General features: G+C 35.8%; 1 protein-coding gene across 1 annotated transcript in view; it reads left to right on the top strand.

The window, feature by feature from the left end:
• Positions 1-534: 534 nt before the first annotated feature.
• The window catches only part of LOC149566821 (spindle/kinetochore-associated-like protein), a 32,840-nt gene continuing 14,120 nt past the window's right edge, over positions 535-19,254 (top strand). Inside the window, exons 1-4 of the mRNA XM_089820145.1 lie at positions 535-778; positions 896-1,020; positions 7,763-7,875; positions 7,970-8,033. Coding sequence (XP_089676271.1) covers positions 640-778; positions 896-1,020; positions 7,763-7,875; positions 7,970-8,033 — 441 coding nt within the window. The 5' untranslated portion in view covers positions 535-639. The remainder of the gene's footprint in view (positions 779-895; positions 1,021-7,762; positions 7,876-7,969; positions 8,034-19,254) is intronic.

Raw genomic sequence — 19,254 nt, 5'->3', positions numbered from 1 at the left:
GAAGGATCTATATATTGAATCAAAAACTTTTGGAATCATTCTTGCTTTCATCACCTCTAGGCACTTTAACATCCTAATCACCTACAAGACCTTATTGCCTCTTTTACCAGACTTAAACATCAAATATCACATCCTAATATTTCTAGATTCTTTATTATTCTCCTTACATTTATCATATGTTATCTATCCCCATATCTATCAAGTTATTATTTATTATCTTCATGTTATTAACAAATAGAAGACTTTATATTGACCATTTCTTATTAGATATTTACAAACACCACAAAATCTTATTGAACAACTACGTATTAAAATATATACAAATAATAGTTAATAAACTCAGACTTATGAATGGAACTCACATTTATCTTAAATTTAAATCCTTAATCTGAAATATAATTTAAATAATGTTTACGATCAGAAAATCAAATTTAAACAAATTTTAAATTTACATCAATTTAGATTTTGTAATTCAGCTTCTAATATTTTTTAAAATTAAAAAACCAGACATATTTGCCAAAACTAATTTGAAATATCGTCCTGATAAAGTACAATAGTGATCCTGTTCGTTGAAATTCTTGGGAACCTTTTGAATTGTTTTTGGCGGACAATTTTACTAAGAGGGTTGCAGTGCTGTTAATGTCTTGCGAAATACAGTACAGTGAAGATCGTAAAATGGATCCAGAGGGCAGACAGGCAGCTCAGTCTCTAGAATCCCTCATGCTTTCCTTCAACCGCCGCATTTCTGAATTGCAGGAAATGATTCTCTCCAGAAACGGTACATCTTTCTTTCTTTTCATCCTTTTTGAAAAACAATTCCTCTTTTTGTTTTAAATGCTCTTGCAGATCAAAAGGCTTACGAGTTATTATTTGCGATGCATTTGAATGTGTACAGTGGATCCGAATAGCTGCGTTGCCGACTTTGCATCAGTGGATTTGGCGGTGACAGGAATGGAAAAACAAATCGACGCTATTAAACTCTATCTAAAGGACGAGGCCCAATCTTTACCCAACGCTCAGGTCTTGAGTCAGTAACCTTCTCCTCGCTCTTAGATATGTTATTTGCTTGATTAAGGTTCTGCTAGGTTATAGGTGTCCTTTTAAAGTTGTGTAGGCTACAACCTTTTTCTATTTTTAAGTTTTGCCGTAGCCACGGAGATTGAATTTGGATCATAGTCTTGTAAAATCTCTCTAATAATTATATGCCTAGCATTTACATCAGTTTTGACCTTGAACTCGGGCAGGTCCTTTATGGCTTTGGACTCTGCCTCGGTCAGCAAAAACTCTTTAAACTGATTCAATCAAGACTCTAATCAAATTATATGAAAAATTTAGACGCCAGAATGAGGCTGGGGAATAACATTTTACATCTTTTATATTTTTGCCATAGATTTTCGCTCTCTTACTATTGCCCTCGCAATCATCACACCTCAACTGTTTTGACAATCCTTCTTATCCTAGATTTAGGTCTTCCCGAGGAAGAACCCTAAGCTACATTCCAAGTTCTTGCCATGGTTGTGATTTTTGTATTGCTTATTCTCTTGCTAATGTTTCCATTTCCACTACATTGCAACTGCTTGGAAAGCCGACGTACTTTCTCTGGGAGTCTTTTGGATAAGGTGGTAAAACCAAGTTCTATTATATAAGGATAAATAATATTTACACATTTTGCACTGGTTTACTGGTTTGAATATAGGGTACTATGCAAACATAATATAAGAGAATGTGGCGCAACTTTAAAAAGTAAAGGTGAATATTTACAAATCTATGATCACATTCTTTGTTATATTGTTTATGGGTGACCCTATCGATATGTGATGATCCATAATTTTTCTTGCTTATAGTAGCAATACACAAATCACATGCCTTTGTTGCCGCACTATTTGATTTATAGACATGGTTACCGGGAGACCCGTCTCCCCCCTAAAAGTCGCGTCTCGGAGACTTTTCGCGTCTCCGGAGACCTCAAAAAAGGTTGGAGACTTCATGACAAAGTCTCTTGAAGTCTCCCCGTCTCCTAATCCAAAAAGTGAAGTCTCCCCGAAGTCTCCTGGTAAAATATAATATTAAATAATTTTATATATTTTAGCCCTCATTTTAATGTTTTTAATACAAAAATTAAGACCATCGACAATTTAAATGATTAAATCATTTAAAATATTTTATTTAATAAATTAATAACTTTAAAAACATTAGAAACACTTTTAAAAAATTATTTTTATTCAACAATTTAAATGATTAAATCATTTAAAATATTTTTGGAGAGTGATGATTTTTTGGAGAGAATTATAGCTGAAAACCTTGAGATGGATGATCACAACCTTGCGGAGTAGATGATAGTACCATCGACATACTAATACTAGAGATATTTCTGTTTTTGGTTTATTGTACAAAGTGTTCATTTTTGTTTGCATATCAGCAATTCAGCATCAAACTATACTTTTTTGAATTTAAAATTTGAATATGTAATGATAATCTCAGTGATTATCAATCTGATGATGGTGATCATATGCAATATTCGAAAAAACAAATATGTCTATGAGATACAATATTGTGATAATGTGAGTTTTGAAATCTTTGACTCTATGAGTCTATTTTAATTTTTAATGTGACATTACTATTATCATTTACTTTAGTCTTACAATATTACTATTTTCAAATTTTGTATTTACTTTTAGTATTAGACTCTTTAAACTATTAAAAAAATTATTAAAAATAAAAATTTGCCGTCTCCAAGTACCCCCATCTCCTATTTGGAAAAATTGCCGTACCACTACCAGTACCAGTATCGGAGACCTCGAAGTCTCCCGTCTCCTGGTGACCTTGTTTACAGATGATAGCTAATAGAGGCCTGACATTTCAGTTGCAGCCGATAAGAAAATAACTTAAAACGACCAAATTTTTCAATGCAACACAACTTCCATCCTTGGAAAGCTGGATGGAAATATTGGCCATTGCTCATCTACTTGATTGTTGTTGCCTAGAGAAGATATGTACAGAGATAAGAGATACTAGTTTTAGTTGTTATCCTCATTGCCAAATCTGCTACACTAATTCTTATCTGGAATTCTTCTTTATCTAGATACTTCAGTACTCAAACTTGCTTCTCATGCTCTAGCTTGCCCTCCGCATGTCTTCAAATCAGGTGCTGAAAGCCCCTAACTATGCATTGAAAGGTCTTGGTTTTTCAGAAACAAAGACAAAGTTGAGCCTATTGTGTGCAACTTTCGTGCGATAGAGATCTTTATCTTTGATTTTGCCATTAGTTTGAAATAGGGATAATATTGTGTCAACAACTGGAGAATATATTTATGATAATATTTGAGATAATATAATTTGGAGAGACGTGTCATGTGAAGAGTCATGCATTTGGAAACATGAAGAGTGTTGTATTTGGAAATTGAAGAGACCTTTAGGTGTAATACGAAGAGTCTCTCATTTCACTTTACAAATGTGATTGCTTAGTGTAATGATACATCAGATCAAGTGGAAAACATTGTACTTGAATATTAATTATCGATATAAGTGATTTTTTGGTGTGGCTGGGTTTTTCCCTCTAGATTGTAGGGTTTTCCAAGATAAATGTCTTGCGTCTTTTGTACCTATTTTTGTTATTTATTGCTGTCCTCATAATTTTTGGACTAAATATTAACATAGTATCAGAGCTAGGTTAGCTAACAACAATAAAAGAGTCTGTATATCTATTGTAGATTGCTTTGTGTATTTTGTCTACAATTTGTATGAGATCTTCCGCATTTTTTGCTGTTTATCCTCTTTCATGTCCTTCGTAAATATTATATCTTGTTATTATTGTAAAGTGTTTGGGTTCTTTCCCAATGTATTTTTTTTAGTTTAGGTTCTCTCTTCTACTATATTTTCTTAGTAGATGTGCAATACAAGTGAATAGAGATCTTAACAATGTTGATAGAACATTTGTAGAAGCGATTGGGCATTTGAGACGTTAGAGTAATTAGTTTGAAGCTCCAAGCTGACCGTGAAGAAGAATTTGAGAGCATTTTAATGAATCATTTAGGATTCGAAGATAAGATTATTGGATGAGATTATTTTGAGGATAGACCAAATGACACTGAGGGTTCCCTTGCTTTTTGTCTCGTGTTCAATAGGGACATTTGATTTTGTTGCCTATGTTGTATATTTCTCCTCATCATATATATGTGCTCTCCCAAAGACACAATTACAATTAAAATGTGGGCCAGACGAGGACTTCCCAAAAAAGTAACAAGTATACATTGCATTTGTGGAGAGATAAATGAACTACGGGCCGCTAAGGGATTACTGGTTGAAACTAGATTCGAGGAATGGTGATCTCGAAGAGGCGATGTTGGCTTCTGGCAGACTTATTGAACTCTTCAAATGGGTTTGAGCAATAGGTGGGGACGCTTGAGGATGCAGATATCGTCTTTGTCCCATTCTTTGCTACATTCAGTGTAGAGTTGTAGCTAGACAAGGGTAAGGCCAAGTTTTAACATAGATCCTATCAAAATAGAGATTATTTAAGACAATGAAAGGTTGTGGATCTCATGAAATTCTTGCTTGCATGGAAAGCATCCAATGGTCAGGATCATATATTTGTTCTCGTAACAGATTCAAGTGCTCAAGAAAATAGTATCGTGTTTTAAGGATGGAAAAAGTCTCATAGTCAGTGTATCAAGAACTGTTGTTGATTTGAGATTGAAGCTTTTTGATAGTCATCATGTTCACAAGTGCCTTTGGAATATAAAAACCTTCAAGATTTGATCACCATAATTCCACTTCACTAAGTCCTGTTTGTGCATCATGAAGTTCTTTGCTTCATGTATGCGTATATGCAGGGGAGTATCTTTGACTTGGCAGTCGTGTGTATTTTCTTGGTAACACGACATTGTAAATTTTTGCTAGCGATGTGTTTCTTGGCTCCATATTAATCCTAGCATCGCTTGTTCTTATTCTCCTTGTTGGCATTTTGTATGTCTCGGCTGCCACATACTCTCCTCTAACATTGGCATCGATGCCTTCTTTTTATGGACTGGTGAATGCCTCTTTAGGTATTGATAGTATGTTTTTTAATATATTCATGAATGTTTCTTCCATATTGTGCATCAGATCATATTTTTGATATTCTTTGGGGAATATCCTATCACAAATGACTAAAGATTAGATGCAAGTAGAAGAAGAGATTTTTGGCAATACTAAAGAATCTTGATAATGCCATTGTCGACAAAACTAAAGGAAGGTTGGCCTTTTCATATTTGCATCGAGTTACTGAAGATTGCAGTGCTATTGCAATTTTTCTTAAGGCTACAAAGTCAATGTAAGGTGTCTCATGTGCGGACAATGCTCATCAGGTGAGATGAAGATTCAAAAGTGTGGTGGAAAGATATGGAGATCAAAATCTGGAAAGAAAATCAAAGATATAATTTTTTTTTCATATCCATAAATATTGATTTAATTCATATTAATTTATAATTGTATGCTATATTTCTCTTCATTATCTAATAATTTTTTGAAGCTACAGAACGAGAATAATGGATTGGCACTAGCATAGAAATAAGTATTCCATGGGTATAATTTTGTATAGATCATGATTTTTTGTTATATAACTAGAAATAGTATGCTTTTACCATTGATATTTATAAGAGGTTGATCTCTCTTGGTTGCAAGACACATCAACAAGTAATGAGATTATGAGAGATTATATGCAAAAGTCATGAACAAGTGAATAATTGCTTACAGTCGTGGGACTGAGTTGATAATGCAAAAAATGATATTCAGAGAAAGTATATTCAGCTTTAGAGGGAGATTACATGATAGAGGGAGATGTCTAACTATTTGCATATTTATGTGGAGGGGTAACTGATTGTGGTGATCAAAACTGTCCCTGTTGAGAGGGAGTCTCTGTTGAAAGAGAATCTCAGTCATTCTTATTCATGTGACTATAACGAGTTCTTCTATGAGAGGGTTAAGTTTGAGGTGAAATCCATTGTTCCACCTTTGCGAGTAGGTATGGTGGATCCACCCTCTGTGATGAGGCAATGGTGGAATTTATACGAGTGATTTCATGATGTTAATTTTATGCTAGCATGGAGAATTGTTATGCTGAGATAACATGTTCTTTTGAATCTATGTGATGAGAATTAATCATTGACATCTTTGGTTGCAGCTATGCATGCCTGCCATACTAAAGATCTCTCTCTTGCTAAGAGAAAATTGAAGATTGTAGCTGCAATAGAGATCTTTATCTCTGATTTTGTCATATGTTGAATCAGAAATTACAGTGTGTCAACAACTGTAGAATAAATTAATGATAATATTTGAGATGATATAATTTGGAGAGGCATGTGTCATGTGAAGAGTTATGCATTTGAAAATATGAAGAGTTTTGTATTCGGAAATTGAAGAGACCTTTTGGTGTAATATGAAGAGTCTCTCATTTCAATTTATATATGTGATTGCGTCGCCGTAGTGTAATGATACATCAGATCAAGTGGAAAGCATTGTACTTGAATATTTATTATCAATAAAAGTGATTTTTTTGGGTGTGGCTGGGTTTTTCCCTCTAGATTGGATGGTTTTCCTACAATAAATGTCTCGTCTTTTGTACTTATTTTTGTTCTTCTTTATTGCTGTTTTCATTATTTCTTGACAAAACATTAACACTTTTGAGGGATGTGATATTAGTTCTTTGTTGTGATTATAACCTTAGAATTAAGATCAGCTCCCAGCTTGGACTTAGGCAGGTGCATTGTTCAGAAAAAATGCTGCAAATTAAACCACTCAAGACTAAATCAAATTATCTGAAAAACCTAAATACGAGAATGAGGGAGGGAAGGAGCGTTTTCACAACTTTTATGTTTCCTCTGTAGATTTTCACACCCTCACTGATACCGTCTCAGTTATTACATCTCATCTGCTTGAAAACATCTCATCTTATCCTAGATTTATGTCTTTTTGAGGAGGAAACCTAGGCTACATTTCATGTTGTTGTATTTATAGTGATTTAAATGCAGTTTACACTTTTACTAATGTTCCCATTTTTACACCTCAACTCAGAAGTGCATGGATGCTTGTGATGCTTCCACTGGTAATCTGCTGGACAAGGTGGTTAAATCATGTGCAATTTGTTGAAGTTTTATAGCTGTGTGAGAGAATATCTACCTGAGATGATATGTCGTGGTTTCTAGAGATTCATCTGCCGTTCTTTATATGATGAGACATGTGACATGCAAAGAGACACATGTTTGGAAATATGAACAGGCTCGCATTTGGAAAATGAAGAGACTTTCGGTTATGATATGAAGAGTCCCTCCATTCATGATATATATGATTGTTTCGTGTGATGAGTATAGTATTCAGTTAGAAGTATTGTACTCAGACCTCTATTTTTAATAAAGGAGATATATTTTTGGTGTGGTTGGGTTTTTCCCCTCAAGTTGGAGGGTTTTCCCAGGATAAAATGTTGTCTTTCTGTGTCTTAGTGCTCTTTTTTTTGTTTATTGCTGTTTATCTTTACTTCTGGGCAAACACATTAACACAATTACATAGTGGTAATTTTTAATTCAAAGTATGCATTGGTTAAAATATAAGGTAGCGACTAAAAAAAGTATAAATATAGGAGAATGTGGTATGAATTCCAAAGGTAAGGGAGAATATTTACATATCTACGATCATGTGTTTTTTGAATATTATTATGAAGAGGCCATGTGGATATGTGGATGTAAAAAAAATTCAAAACCTAACATCATCATGGTTTTGGTTGTTTCAGGATTTGATTAAAGAGTCATGGCATCAACAAAAGAAACTGCAGCATATGCTTAACAATATTCCTCTTCAAATGCCGGGAAGCTTTAATCCTGTTTTAGATGAAAAGGCCATCAGGTGGTTGTTTGAACAAGCTTATCTCTCTTTTGTAGGTTACACTCTGATGATATGGCAAGTGGATTTATGAATGCTTGTTTTTATTGTGGTTCAGCTTGTCTAAAGCAGATGGTAATGATGTGTCGTCCAGTTTGACAGAGGAGTTAAAAATACAAAAGGCAAGTTTATACTTATCTCCAAATATTTTGATTTAAATCTTGGTGTTAAGCTTATTTTCTTTCAGCTTGTGCCAATTTTGTTTTGTCATTCTAAGCTCTTTGAAACAAATCCATTCCCCTTTAAAGACTACACCGTGATTGTGAACTTCCTTCTTGTTTACATTTTAGCTTTGATTGCTTAATACACTGTTATAACTGCAGATGTTGATCATTTCTTGTTGCTATGGGAAAACAAAAAATGTAAATTGCTGTGCAGATTTTAAAGGTTCATTGGCAAAACTTACCATGTCTGTGATACATGGCCTCAAACAGTAATTATATGCTATATGCTATATTAGTTTTTTGGCACAGTTGGATTTGCATACCCAGAATCTACTAGCACTTGCTAGTGCTAAGTGTAAGAATGCTCAAAATAGAAAAATAGAAAAGCCATTCACCGCTAACTCAGAGATACTGCTACTTTCCTAATATGTCTGGGCCAGATAACTGGGCTAGTTTACACAAAAATGTTGAGTGACATTAGTATTATGAATAAGACCTGATGGCTGATGATTCACCTGCCAAACTTGGCAGACTAGATTGAAAACAAATAATTGCCATGCTGATTTTACCTGACAAGTGTGGCAGGCATTGCAGAGTTGATGTTATTATTCATATCTCAGCCGAGTGGTCTTGGTGGTAGCTACAGTGAAAATCATTGATGATCACATGAAATTTTTGACAGATTCACCAATGAAGCATACCCTATTGACATTTTGTGGGAAGACATGAATTAAAGATAAGTCTGCTATCTATTCTTGTATAATTGTGCTTGGGAAAGAAAAAGAATCCAAACAAAACTAACGGTGAAAAAAAGGCTGTAGTAAGTAGACAGCAAGGGTTGGTGACATTTAACGTGCATTGTGCACAAGTGCCACTGCTATTAATTGCCTTTAGATTGCTTTATATTTTCAAGAAGACTTTCCATGGAATAGTAAGAGACTGAACTGGATTTGATTTGTGCTAAACAACACTAGTCATGGTCAACAACCAAATATGAGCTAATATTGTTGAACTTTTTATATGTTATCATTAAATAGGAAAGTGTTCCTTGTTTTCCCTCTAGGGTTAACAGAGATTACTTGCACACATAAGTAAAGTACTCAACAATGGATATAAAAATAACATAACAGCATTGTATTCATCAATTCATTGCTACATACAAGTTTCTCTATACACGTGTCTTATTCCAAGAGAGAAGTGCATACATATAGTGTTTGAGGGGGTGCGAGGTGAACCGTCGGGGATGCGAGGCTAACAGTCGCATCCGTAACTTCCTCGGACAGACCAATCATCTAACTACCTGTTTTCTTGACAACATTCGTGAACAGATCCTACCAAGGCATAAAAAGAATTAGAACCATAGTTACATCGGCTTGGGTACGGGGGAACAAGTTTCAGAGATGGGGGGATAGAGGTGCCTCAATTTGGGGATGGCGGCGGGGGATGGGAGGTGGGGACGGGGGTTATATAGTGTATACTATACATATAATACTTAAAATGCTAATAATGAAAAGATGTATAACAATATAAGACATAAATATGAAATATAAGTTCATCAAGACCGTTATTGCTAGTTTAGTTTTACATTGTATTGGATTGAACATTGAACAATGAACAAGGGAAGAGATCTAAGTTCTAAGTTCTAACTTGTATCAAATAACTTAAATTAAAATAGTCAAAGATTGAAGATTCAAATGGCATCAAAGAATGAGTATCATTATCTCATCAATCATTTAATGACACCATAAACTTAATTACATCAAATAGCAACAACCATGATATGATCACAATGTTCAATGTTCCAAACTTCAAATGACAAATATGATAATATCCAAGTCTCAAGTACAAACTACAAAATCAAAAGACAAAATGTCAAGTACTAAAGGCCCAAGGGCTGCCAAAATGCAGTAGAGGCTGCTTAGAGGCCTCTAATAATCCATGTCAACCTAAGGCTTAGGCTCAACAAACTCATCCTCCAAACTCTCAGCCTCTTCAAGGGTAAGAGTCGTGAGAGGAATACCAACCAACCCTGCAACAGAAGTATCTGCATCCTCATCAACCTGTTAGGGCTCCTTTGGCTCTACATCCCATCGTGCTGCAAGGCTCTCCTTGTACATACGTGTCTTGTGATCTTTGATATGCAAGGCACAATGTACAACCACTAGATTCTCTACTTTCTCAGAGGTAAGTCTGTTCCTCTTAAGAGAGTGGATGAAGTTATAAGTAGACCAGTTCCTCTCAAAAGTTGAAGAACTAGATACCTAAGATAACATCATAACAATCAAATGACTAGTGTGAGAATCAGAAAATTGAAATTGAAATTCATGACTAAAAGTAAAAGATTGAAGTAAAAGTGAAATAGAAATTTGAAAGTGGAAAGTAAAGGTTCTAAAGTTGAAGAACATGAAACCTGAGATAGGAGACAGATGGCTAGTTTGGTAGTTGTTGATTTGGGTCCATGACAATTCCACCACAGAATAGGATCCTCTTGTGCCATTGTTTTTATGTCGGCCTTTTCTCTAGCTGGATAGCCCCTAAGAGTAGCACAGTTTGGTCCACTCAGTGCGAACCTTTCTTGCTGTCTAAATGTCTTACATCCTATCAATGCACTTGAAGAATCCTTCCTTCACTTGAAGTTCAAATTTTAAAATTAGTAATTAACAAATTAAATATTTGTAAGCGCAAGTGTACTAACTTCTAACTTTCAAGTGCAAGTGTACTAAATTCGAAATTGATAATAGATTACCTCATCATCATTCGATGGTGTAACTCTCCCAAGCCTAGGCATGTACCACTTCGGATTCAATGCATAAGTAGTCATATGTAAGGGAGTGTTGAGGTTGTCCCATCTACACTAAATAATAGGCCGAATGTGCTCAGTGTAAAATGCTAACCTCGGTGCCTCTCTCGCACAACTACCCTCATCTAGCCAAGCATAGCATCAATGCATTCATACACCTCTCCAAGAGTAGTTGCATCCACATCCCCATATTTGGTGACATAAAAATCTGGATTTATGAAAGAGAGAATGTATTTTGCATCACTCCAAAATACATGGCTTTTCACTATCTCCTTCACCCTTAACCCTTGCTATGTCCTGGAACCATCCCACCTATTCCCCTCATTCGTCATAACTATGAGTTGTAATGGCTCCTGCAACTCAATCAATCTCTCCAAAGAAATGAAGTAGGATGCATATCGGGTCTCAATTGGTTTTAGGAACTCCTTCCTTGCGAAGCTCTTGAAAAGGGCATGTGATGAGTGGTGATTGCAGATAAACATTTGCACATCTCTAGCATCACTCACTACTCCCTTAATCTAGGGAATCTTCCCCATGTCCTTTAGTGTCTTGTTTATGGCATGCACATAACACGAAGTCCACCAAATATGTCTGTAAGTTGTCTCAACAAGTCTCCCTACAGCTCTACACACAGGTGTCGTATTTGTCACTACTTGGATCACATATTGTGGCCCAACCTCCTCAATAACATCCCGAAGTATATGAAACTGAAAATCAGCATCCATTCGATGCCTTGAACAATCAATAGCCTTACGAAAAAATGGCCCTTCGATGCATGTAATGATGATATTGATGAGTGGACGGTTCCTAATGTCCGTCCACCCATCCATGATGATTCTGCAACCATATTCCTCCCAAATAGGCCTCAAGTTCTCCTTCTGTAAAGCAATCTTGGCATACTCTTTATCTAGGATTGTAGTTTGCAAGTTGTGCTCACCTAGTGGCACAAATGATGTTCATCCTCCCCTTGCCACCAGTTGCATCATCTCCTTATAATAAGGAACCGTGTCACATGAAGAGGTATGCCATTGGAAAAAAGAAATCTACCAATGGCCTCCTCTATCTCATCTCTCAGGCAGGCATTAAATAAATCAGCAATGGGGTTACATTCAGATGACACCTTTCTTTTCCCCTTGCTGGACTGTGCTTTAGGCATAACACTAGATGTAGAAGAGTGACCCAAGGCTGCCTGTGCAAATGATGTAGCCGAAGGTCTTTGTTGTGGTCTACCCCTAGGACTAGGAGTAGAAAAATGTGGCTGCCCCTGCTCATAAGCTTGCTGAAGACTTTGAATTTGTTGCCTACCAATCGAGGTGGTAGGTACCTCAATGCCTAAGTCATTTGGACAACCCCAAAGATTGGTGAACTCAATTCTGTAATCAAATTTTTCGATTTCATCAAGAACTTGCATGCACCCACACCTTTTCTTGTCTAAAAGAGGAAATATGCATTCACTCTAGTGATGCTCCCAAACCATTCTATCTTACAAATGTTACATATCCACTTCCTTGTACCACCACCTGCAGCTGTCCGTGCAGCTATCCTTGTTGCAAATTGCTTGAGAGGAGATTTAGAGTCATAACTACCCCTAGCACACTTTGCCAAAAGAGGGGAGGGGTAATCTATCGCTCGTGGACCAGGTGGCCAATTATTTATTTGATTATGAATATGTTTCTTCATTCTCTTCATAATGCTCAGTCTCAGGGTTATAATCTTCTTGGCTGCTATGAGAATGGGCCTTTAAATCCTTCTCATCATCACCGTGAATTGACCCACTTGAGTCATGACTTTGGGAGCTCATTCTCACATTGCATCCCACAAAATGAAAAAAATATAAAAATAAATTCATGCTTTCAGCCTATGCCCTTCTTCAAAATCACAATTTTTTAAAGCTACATTTAAGCAACAAAAATTTGGAAATGAAACAAGAAACATCTACTAAAATCTAGAAATGAAATTCAACTAAAAACTAAAAGCTACAAACTAGAAACAAAAAACAATAATCTTGACTTGAAAAATCAGAAAATAAAATAAAAAAACCCTACCTTTTTCTTCACAAATCTCTTGAACAAGCTCAAAAATCTTGCTTCTCCTCTTCTTCTTGCTCCTTACTCCTTTTTGCCTTCCACACATTCTCTTCACTCAAATATCACCCTTCTATGAGCTCTTCACTCTTCTTTTTGCTGCTGTTGCTAAAATTAGAAAACCATGGAATGAATAAAAATGAGAAAACTTTATTTTTTTTGCACTTTTTCATGCCAAAAAGCAGGGGACAACCGACTGTCCCTATTTGGGTTGAAGGTTGCGCCCCCACCCCCCATGTCTCCAATGGGGACGTGGAGAAGTCCCCCTCCTGACAACAATTTAGTGGTGCCGCTAGGGATGCGGGGACGCCGTCCCCCCGTCCTAGGTTCGTCACTGTCGCGGGTGCGGCCCCCAAAAATGGTGGGGATGTGTCCCCGTGTTACTATGATTAGATTTCATTACCAAAACTTTAGGTTCCTTGGGCTTATAGTTATAATCCATGTTTGTGTGACATGAATCTTTCAAAATTCATTAAAGGTTTGAGTTTACAGATGTATTTTTTGAGTCTACATTTTCCCAGAAAATGCAGATTGGTCATGTTTTGCACAATTTGGAGTTAGATCATTCTGATGACAATTGATCTACCTCAACACTCTACCATGGGTTGTTAGACTGCTAGTGGATCCAAATCTTAAAAGACACTCAAAATGCATTAGGACATAATCAAAATTAGTTTAAACCTGCTAAGTTCTTTTATACCTACACATCTGCATATGTAATACATGTATGCACCCATGCATGTTATTAAAGGTTTTTTGTTTATCTATTATTGTCTAGTAAGGGGTTTCTCCTTTAATAAGAAAGAGATATTTTCTACAGCAAGCCAAATTGTGATATTGCTATCAGGAATTGACTGTGTAGTTATCAAGTCAAACTCAATGACCTATGTTTCATGATAGTGCTTCACAAGAACCCATTTGTCATGAGAATGAATGGAAGTTGGAACAATTAGCACTCATTGCATCTAGGCAATGCTCTTAGAGGTGAAGCATTGAGCCTTCCCGAAGGTCATCCATCCTAGTTTTACTCCAACTATGTGCTTAACCATGGAGTTTCCATCAAGGTTAAGCCCACTTAGTTTACAACCCCATTTGTAAAACCTTCAACAAGTGTTGTGCCTTATGAACCATTCATTATAGAGCCCATTTAATAGATATTTTCCACAAGAAGTTGAATTGTGATATTGCTATCAGTATTAAAAAATTTAGTTCTTGGGTCAAACTCTTGACCTGTGTTTCATGAGTAGTGCTTCAGAAGAACCCATCTCTCATGAGAAAGAAAGAAATGCTTAGCACTTGCTGCATCTAGAGGCTCACAGAGGTGAAGCATTGGGCCTTCCCCGGAGGTCACTAATCCCAGTACTACTCCAACTAAAATAGTTTCTCTTTTGTTAATCAATGGGTGTTTCCATCTAATATGTTTAAAAACATGTTAAACCAAGATCTACTTTGTTAATTGGAGGTATGAGACAAAATATTTTTGGTTAAGAATTAATTTGTTAATAGCAATTACTGAAAACAGATTCTAAATTTAACCTGCTAAAATGATTAATGAATTATAATTTTGCTGGTAAATGACGATTAGAAATTTCTGTTTTATTTTATTTCTCAATGTGCAAAGGTTAAAGGAATTAAGTGCATAACTGTGTGAACTGAGCAGAAAATTTAGTCCCTAATATGATTATGTTATTTGGACATATATTATAGTTTCGTGGTTAGTCGAACTGTGGGTCAGAAGCAAAAAAAGCCAAAGCTGAGTTAATTTTTTGTTGCTGAAAATACTAATTACTCTTTATTAGTACACATGTTTTTTTTATAGAAATTTGTATTTAATTGATCATGTCAACTGTTGGGAGTGTATAATGACTAAAACCCCCACCCCCACTTGAAACCTCCCCTCTTCACAACACACACAGAGACGGATACATGACAGTGCAGACCCACACCCACACTCACACCCTCACCCACACCTATACATAAGAGAAACATATAAAGGCCATTACAATTTTTTTGAGACATTTTGATTTTGAATTTTTTATCACCTGAACTGTCCATGGGGATACAAAACACTAGTTCTCAACAATTACAACAATTAGCAAACACAATCAGATTCTGAATTTAAAACTTCATAGTCCATGAGGATACAAAAAAACTAGTTATAAACAATTATGACAGCAAGTGAACAAAACCAGATTCTGAAGTTCAATTTCATAACTTGTTGAAATTTAGAAATCAAAAAAGTTAAATTGAAGCTGAAATCTGATTTTTTGAAAGTTCAGAAAACATTTTTCTTTTGCATGCCCCATTAGACCACCTTATATGTCCAACTCCATATTCTTTTAAAATTTATGTGCCCTTCTTGGACATAGTCGGACAAAAAGACGCGTAGCTCAGCTTGAATCATTTTGTAGGCTATTGGAATGTTGCAAGGGAAAATCTATTTAACAATTTAATTTAAATTGTTTTAGAGGGTAAGTTTATGTTTCATTTCAAAAGAGATGATTTTAGTTTTGAACTATGAAACGATGAAGAGTCTAAAGTATTTTAAAAAGACATTTTAATTGTTTGTAATGTCCCCTCTTTAGACTGATTGCAGTTGGCAGAGGGCTGACCTATCATACAAGTTCTCGTAGATCAACAATATGGATAGAGGACTCAATCAGAGGGTCATGGAGCTTTGCAGTGGTTCTGCTGACCATTTTGGACTTTCAGATGGTAGATCCTACATTTTGGGGAGGGGTCCTATTTTTAGCGGGGTTTGTCAATTGACTGGTTGACCACCCGAGGATCATGGAGCAGAGAAGAATCCCTTTTGAGCAGTTTCAGTTGATTGGACACAGTCTCCTACTTTTTAGGGCGGGTCCCTACATTTTAGGAGGAACTGTCAGCTAGCATGCAGGATTCTGGTATCATCAGTGATGCTTGGCTTCAGTCATATTCCAGTTTTGAGCTTAGATTAGTGTTTAATGAACAAATTTAGAAATATTTAATTGTTTCCTAAGTTGGGATTAAAAATATTAATAATAGAGTGAGTATTATGACCACTTTATAACAATAAGTCAATGGGCCCATTTCCATAGGAGTAATAATTAGTTTTTAACTAAGGGGGCCAATGATAATGATAAATAATTATGCCTTGGAGGATTCAAAATTTTAAGAAGGCTTATATAATTAGAAGTGAATAAAATAAAATGTGAAAACCCTAAAACCAGTTGAACTTGTTGGAAGAAGAATAAAAGAAGTTGGGGAATTCATTTTGGGCATCCAGATTTATTATTTTCTTTCCAGAACTGTGGTTGGAGCCCTGATTTCAGGGTTTGCAGTGTTTTCATACAGAGAAAACTCTTGAAAAAGACAAGTTGGATGTACGCCCGGTTTGCCTGCAGATTGTGTAATCATTGATGCATCAACTAAAAGGAGCAATTTGAGTATTAATTGTGGAGAGGCTACTATAATTTGTTGAAAAAGAGGCAAAATTCCATATCAGATTTGTTGCAGTAGAATTGAGGTTTTATAGAACATCTTTGCTATCTGTACACTTTTAGGAAGGAAATTGATGTCACATATAGTTGTTAATTTCATGGTTTCAGGTTGGGGTTTAAGTTAATGTTGTGATCTGTTCAGATTGGTGGCTGGGAGAGTAAAATTTAAGTATTGCACAAGTCTAATCAGCTAACCGTGCCCTACAAGCAAGCCCTGAATTTTCTGATTGGCCGCCCAGCTTGGAGTAGCTGCTGTCAGCATTGGTGCTGCAATTTGTTGAAGATTCAGATTCGACCAGCAGTTGGAGTCAAAGAAATTTACCATGAAACATTAATTTTGAAGTTGAAGAAATTCACCATCAAACATTATTGTGCTGTCCAAAAATGTGTCTGTACAAATTTGATGCAGTTTTCATGTTATCTATTTGGCTGGAAAATTAAAATCAGAGTTGTTTCAGATTATTGTGAAATTCGTTTATGGTTACTTGTTTTAGTTCATTTTGTTCATTGCAATTTATAATATTAAAAAAGACCCAAAAAAGAAAAAAAAAAGAAAAATCACAATCTGAAAAATTAAAGTAATTGAGACATTCCTCATCAATCGCTGGTCAAAAAAAGAAATCAGGAAAAAACAATGAAATATAGTATTGAAATCCTGTTCGGTACATTTCATTATTTTCAGAAGGAAAAGGTGAAAAAGGAAAATGATATTAAAATCATTCAAAAAGCTATAAAAGGTATGAGGAAGTCATTTATTGTTGAAAACAAAATTTGCCTTCGAAGATTGAAATTGAGGATGAGAACCCTTCAATGCTATGTTCCCCCAAGTTTCCGGTATGGGGACGGCGGGGGACGGCAGGACGGGTTTCCGGGACGGCAAATTTTTTTGGCGATTTTGGGGACAGGGGGGGACGGGGACGGCTATATATATAGGAAAATTTTAAAATATAGTATATACATTGAAATTTGTAAATATACATGTCATTCATATGAAACTAAGCACAAAGCATGTCATTTAAACATTATAGAACCATAACATACAACATTTGAATGCCATCTATGAAATAATATCCGATTTTAGTATTTTACTATTTAGTATTTTAGTAACCAATTCTCAAAATGCATATCAATACAATATCAGAGAACACTGAACAATTAACATTAAGTTATTAACCATTGTCAATATCATAAGACTCATAAAGATAAGCATGATAAATCATAAATCTGAAAATCAAAATCAAAATATGCCCAAAGCTATAGGCTGCCATAAAGTAATAAGTATCATATAATCAATGTATCATAATCATGTTCATGTTCAAAATAAAAAGCAAAACATAGAAAATGAAGCAGATTGCTGCTCCTATTTTGCCTCTACTAATCCATGGCATCAAAATTAGAATCCTCCTCACTGTCATCCTCCACAAGAAGCATAGTCTCATCTAATGGAACTCCAACCAGTCCTGGTGCTATGTCATCCTCATCTATTTGGGCCACATCCTCAGGCTCAACATCCCATCGCAAAGCTGGTGTCTGCCTATACTCTGGAGTCTGGCGATCGGCAAGTCGAAGAGCATGATGCACTGTCACTAGCTTCTCCGCTCTTTTAGAGGTAAGTCTATTCTTCTTGATAGAGTGGATATCTGAATATGTGGACCAGTTCCTCTCTGCAGCTGAAGAACTAGCAACCTGTGAAAGGAGGCGATCGGCAAGTATCTTTAACTCAGGTGTATCTCTCCCATGCCAAGTCCCCCATCCAATAGGATCCCTCTGTGCCAAAACAACTTTATCCAACCTTGCTTGTGGCTTACCCAAGTTTGGGCAACGAAGGTTGGTGAAGTCAAAGAACTGTGCATGAAGAGTAGAGGCATCTTGAGCTGAATACATCTTATCAATTATTTTTGTGAAGCCATCCAAAACCTCAGGATCATCACATGGGAGGTCCCTTCCACCCAACTGTGCATACCATTTGGGATTTAGAGCAAATGCTGCCATATGAAGCGGGGTATTCATTATGTTCCACCTCTGCGTCACAATAGGCCTAATATGCTCCTCATAAAAGCCCAATGTAGGATCCTTTGCCGCAACAATTCTCTTCATCTTACCCAACATGCTGTCAATAGTCTCATAGATCTCTCCTAAACTAGGAGCATCAGTATTAACATATCTAATGACATCAACAATGGGTGCTATGACAGAGCAAATGTATCTACAAGATCAAAATGCCAAAAAAAAAAAAAATCAGAATTAGAATTTTAAGAATTTTAAGATTATTAGTAGGAAAATCAGCAAGCAAAAGACTAATAGTAAATTTAAAAACCAACAACTTACTTCATTGTGGACTACCAACTCTCATCAAGGATCCTTTGCCTCACCGCTTTTCCTTCAGTGGACTTAGAATGAGACCATCGTCCCCACTCTGGATTCACCACCATCAATTGAAGGGCCTCATACACCTCAATCATCCTCATTATCAAGATGAAATATGTGCAATACCTATAGCAACAATTAAAAATTAAAAATTTAAACTTAAACATTAATGATTAAAATTTAAAACAAAAAGCATCACATGTAAGTAAACTTATAAATAAATTTTTTAAATAACTTAAAGTTAAAACAAACTAAAAGTAAACTATAATTATAATTGACATACCTTGTCTCGGCTGGTTTGAGGAACTCCTTCTTAGAGAAGGACCTGAATAGAGCAAGTGAAGTGTGGTGGTTGCAAATAAACATTTGCACTTCTCTAGCTTCTAGCAGCGCTTGCTTCACCCATTCAATCTTCCCTATGTCCTTCAATGCATTGTTCAAGGAAT

The sequence above is a fragment of the Cupressus sempervirens genome, chromosome 3 (genome assembly GCF_028749045.1).
Source record: "Cupressus sempervirens isolate cs-2001-9-10 chromosome 3, ASM2874904v1, whole genome shotgun sequence".
NCBI lineage: Eukaryota > Viridiplantae > Streptophyta > Pinopsida > Cupressales > Cupressaceae > Cupressus > Cupressus sempervirens.
The sequence above is the reverse complement of the archived record's forward strand: the minus strand, read 5'-3'. Positions and strand labels throughout refer to the sequence as shown.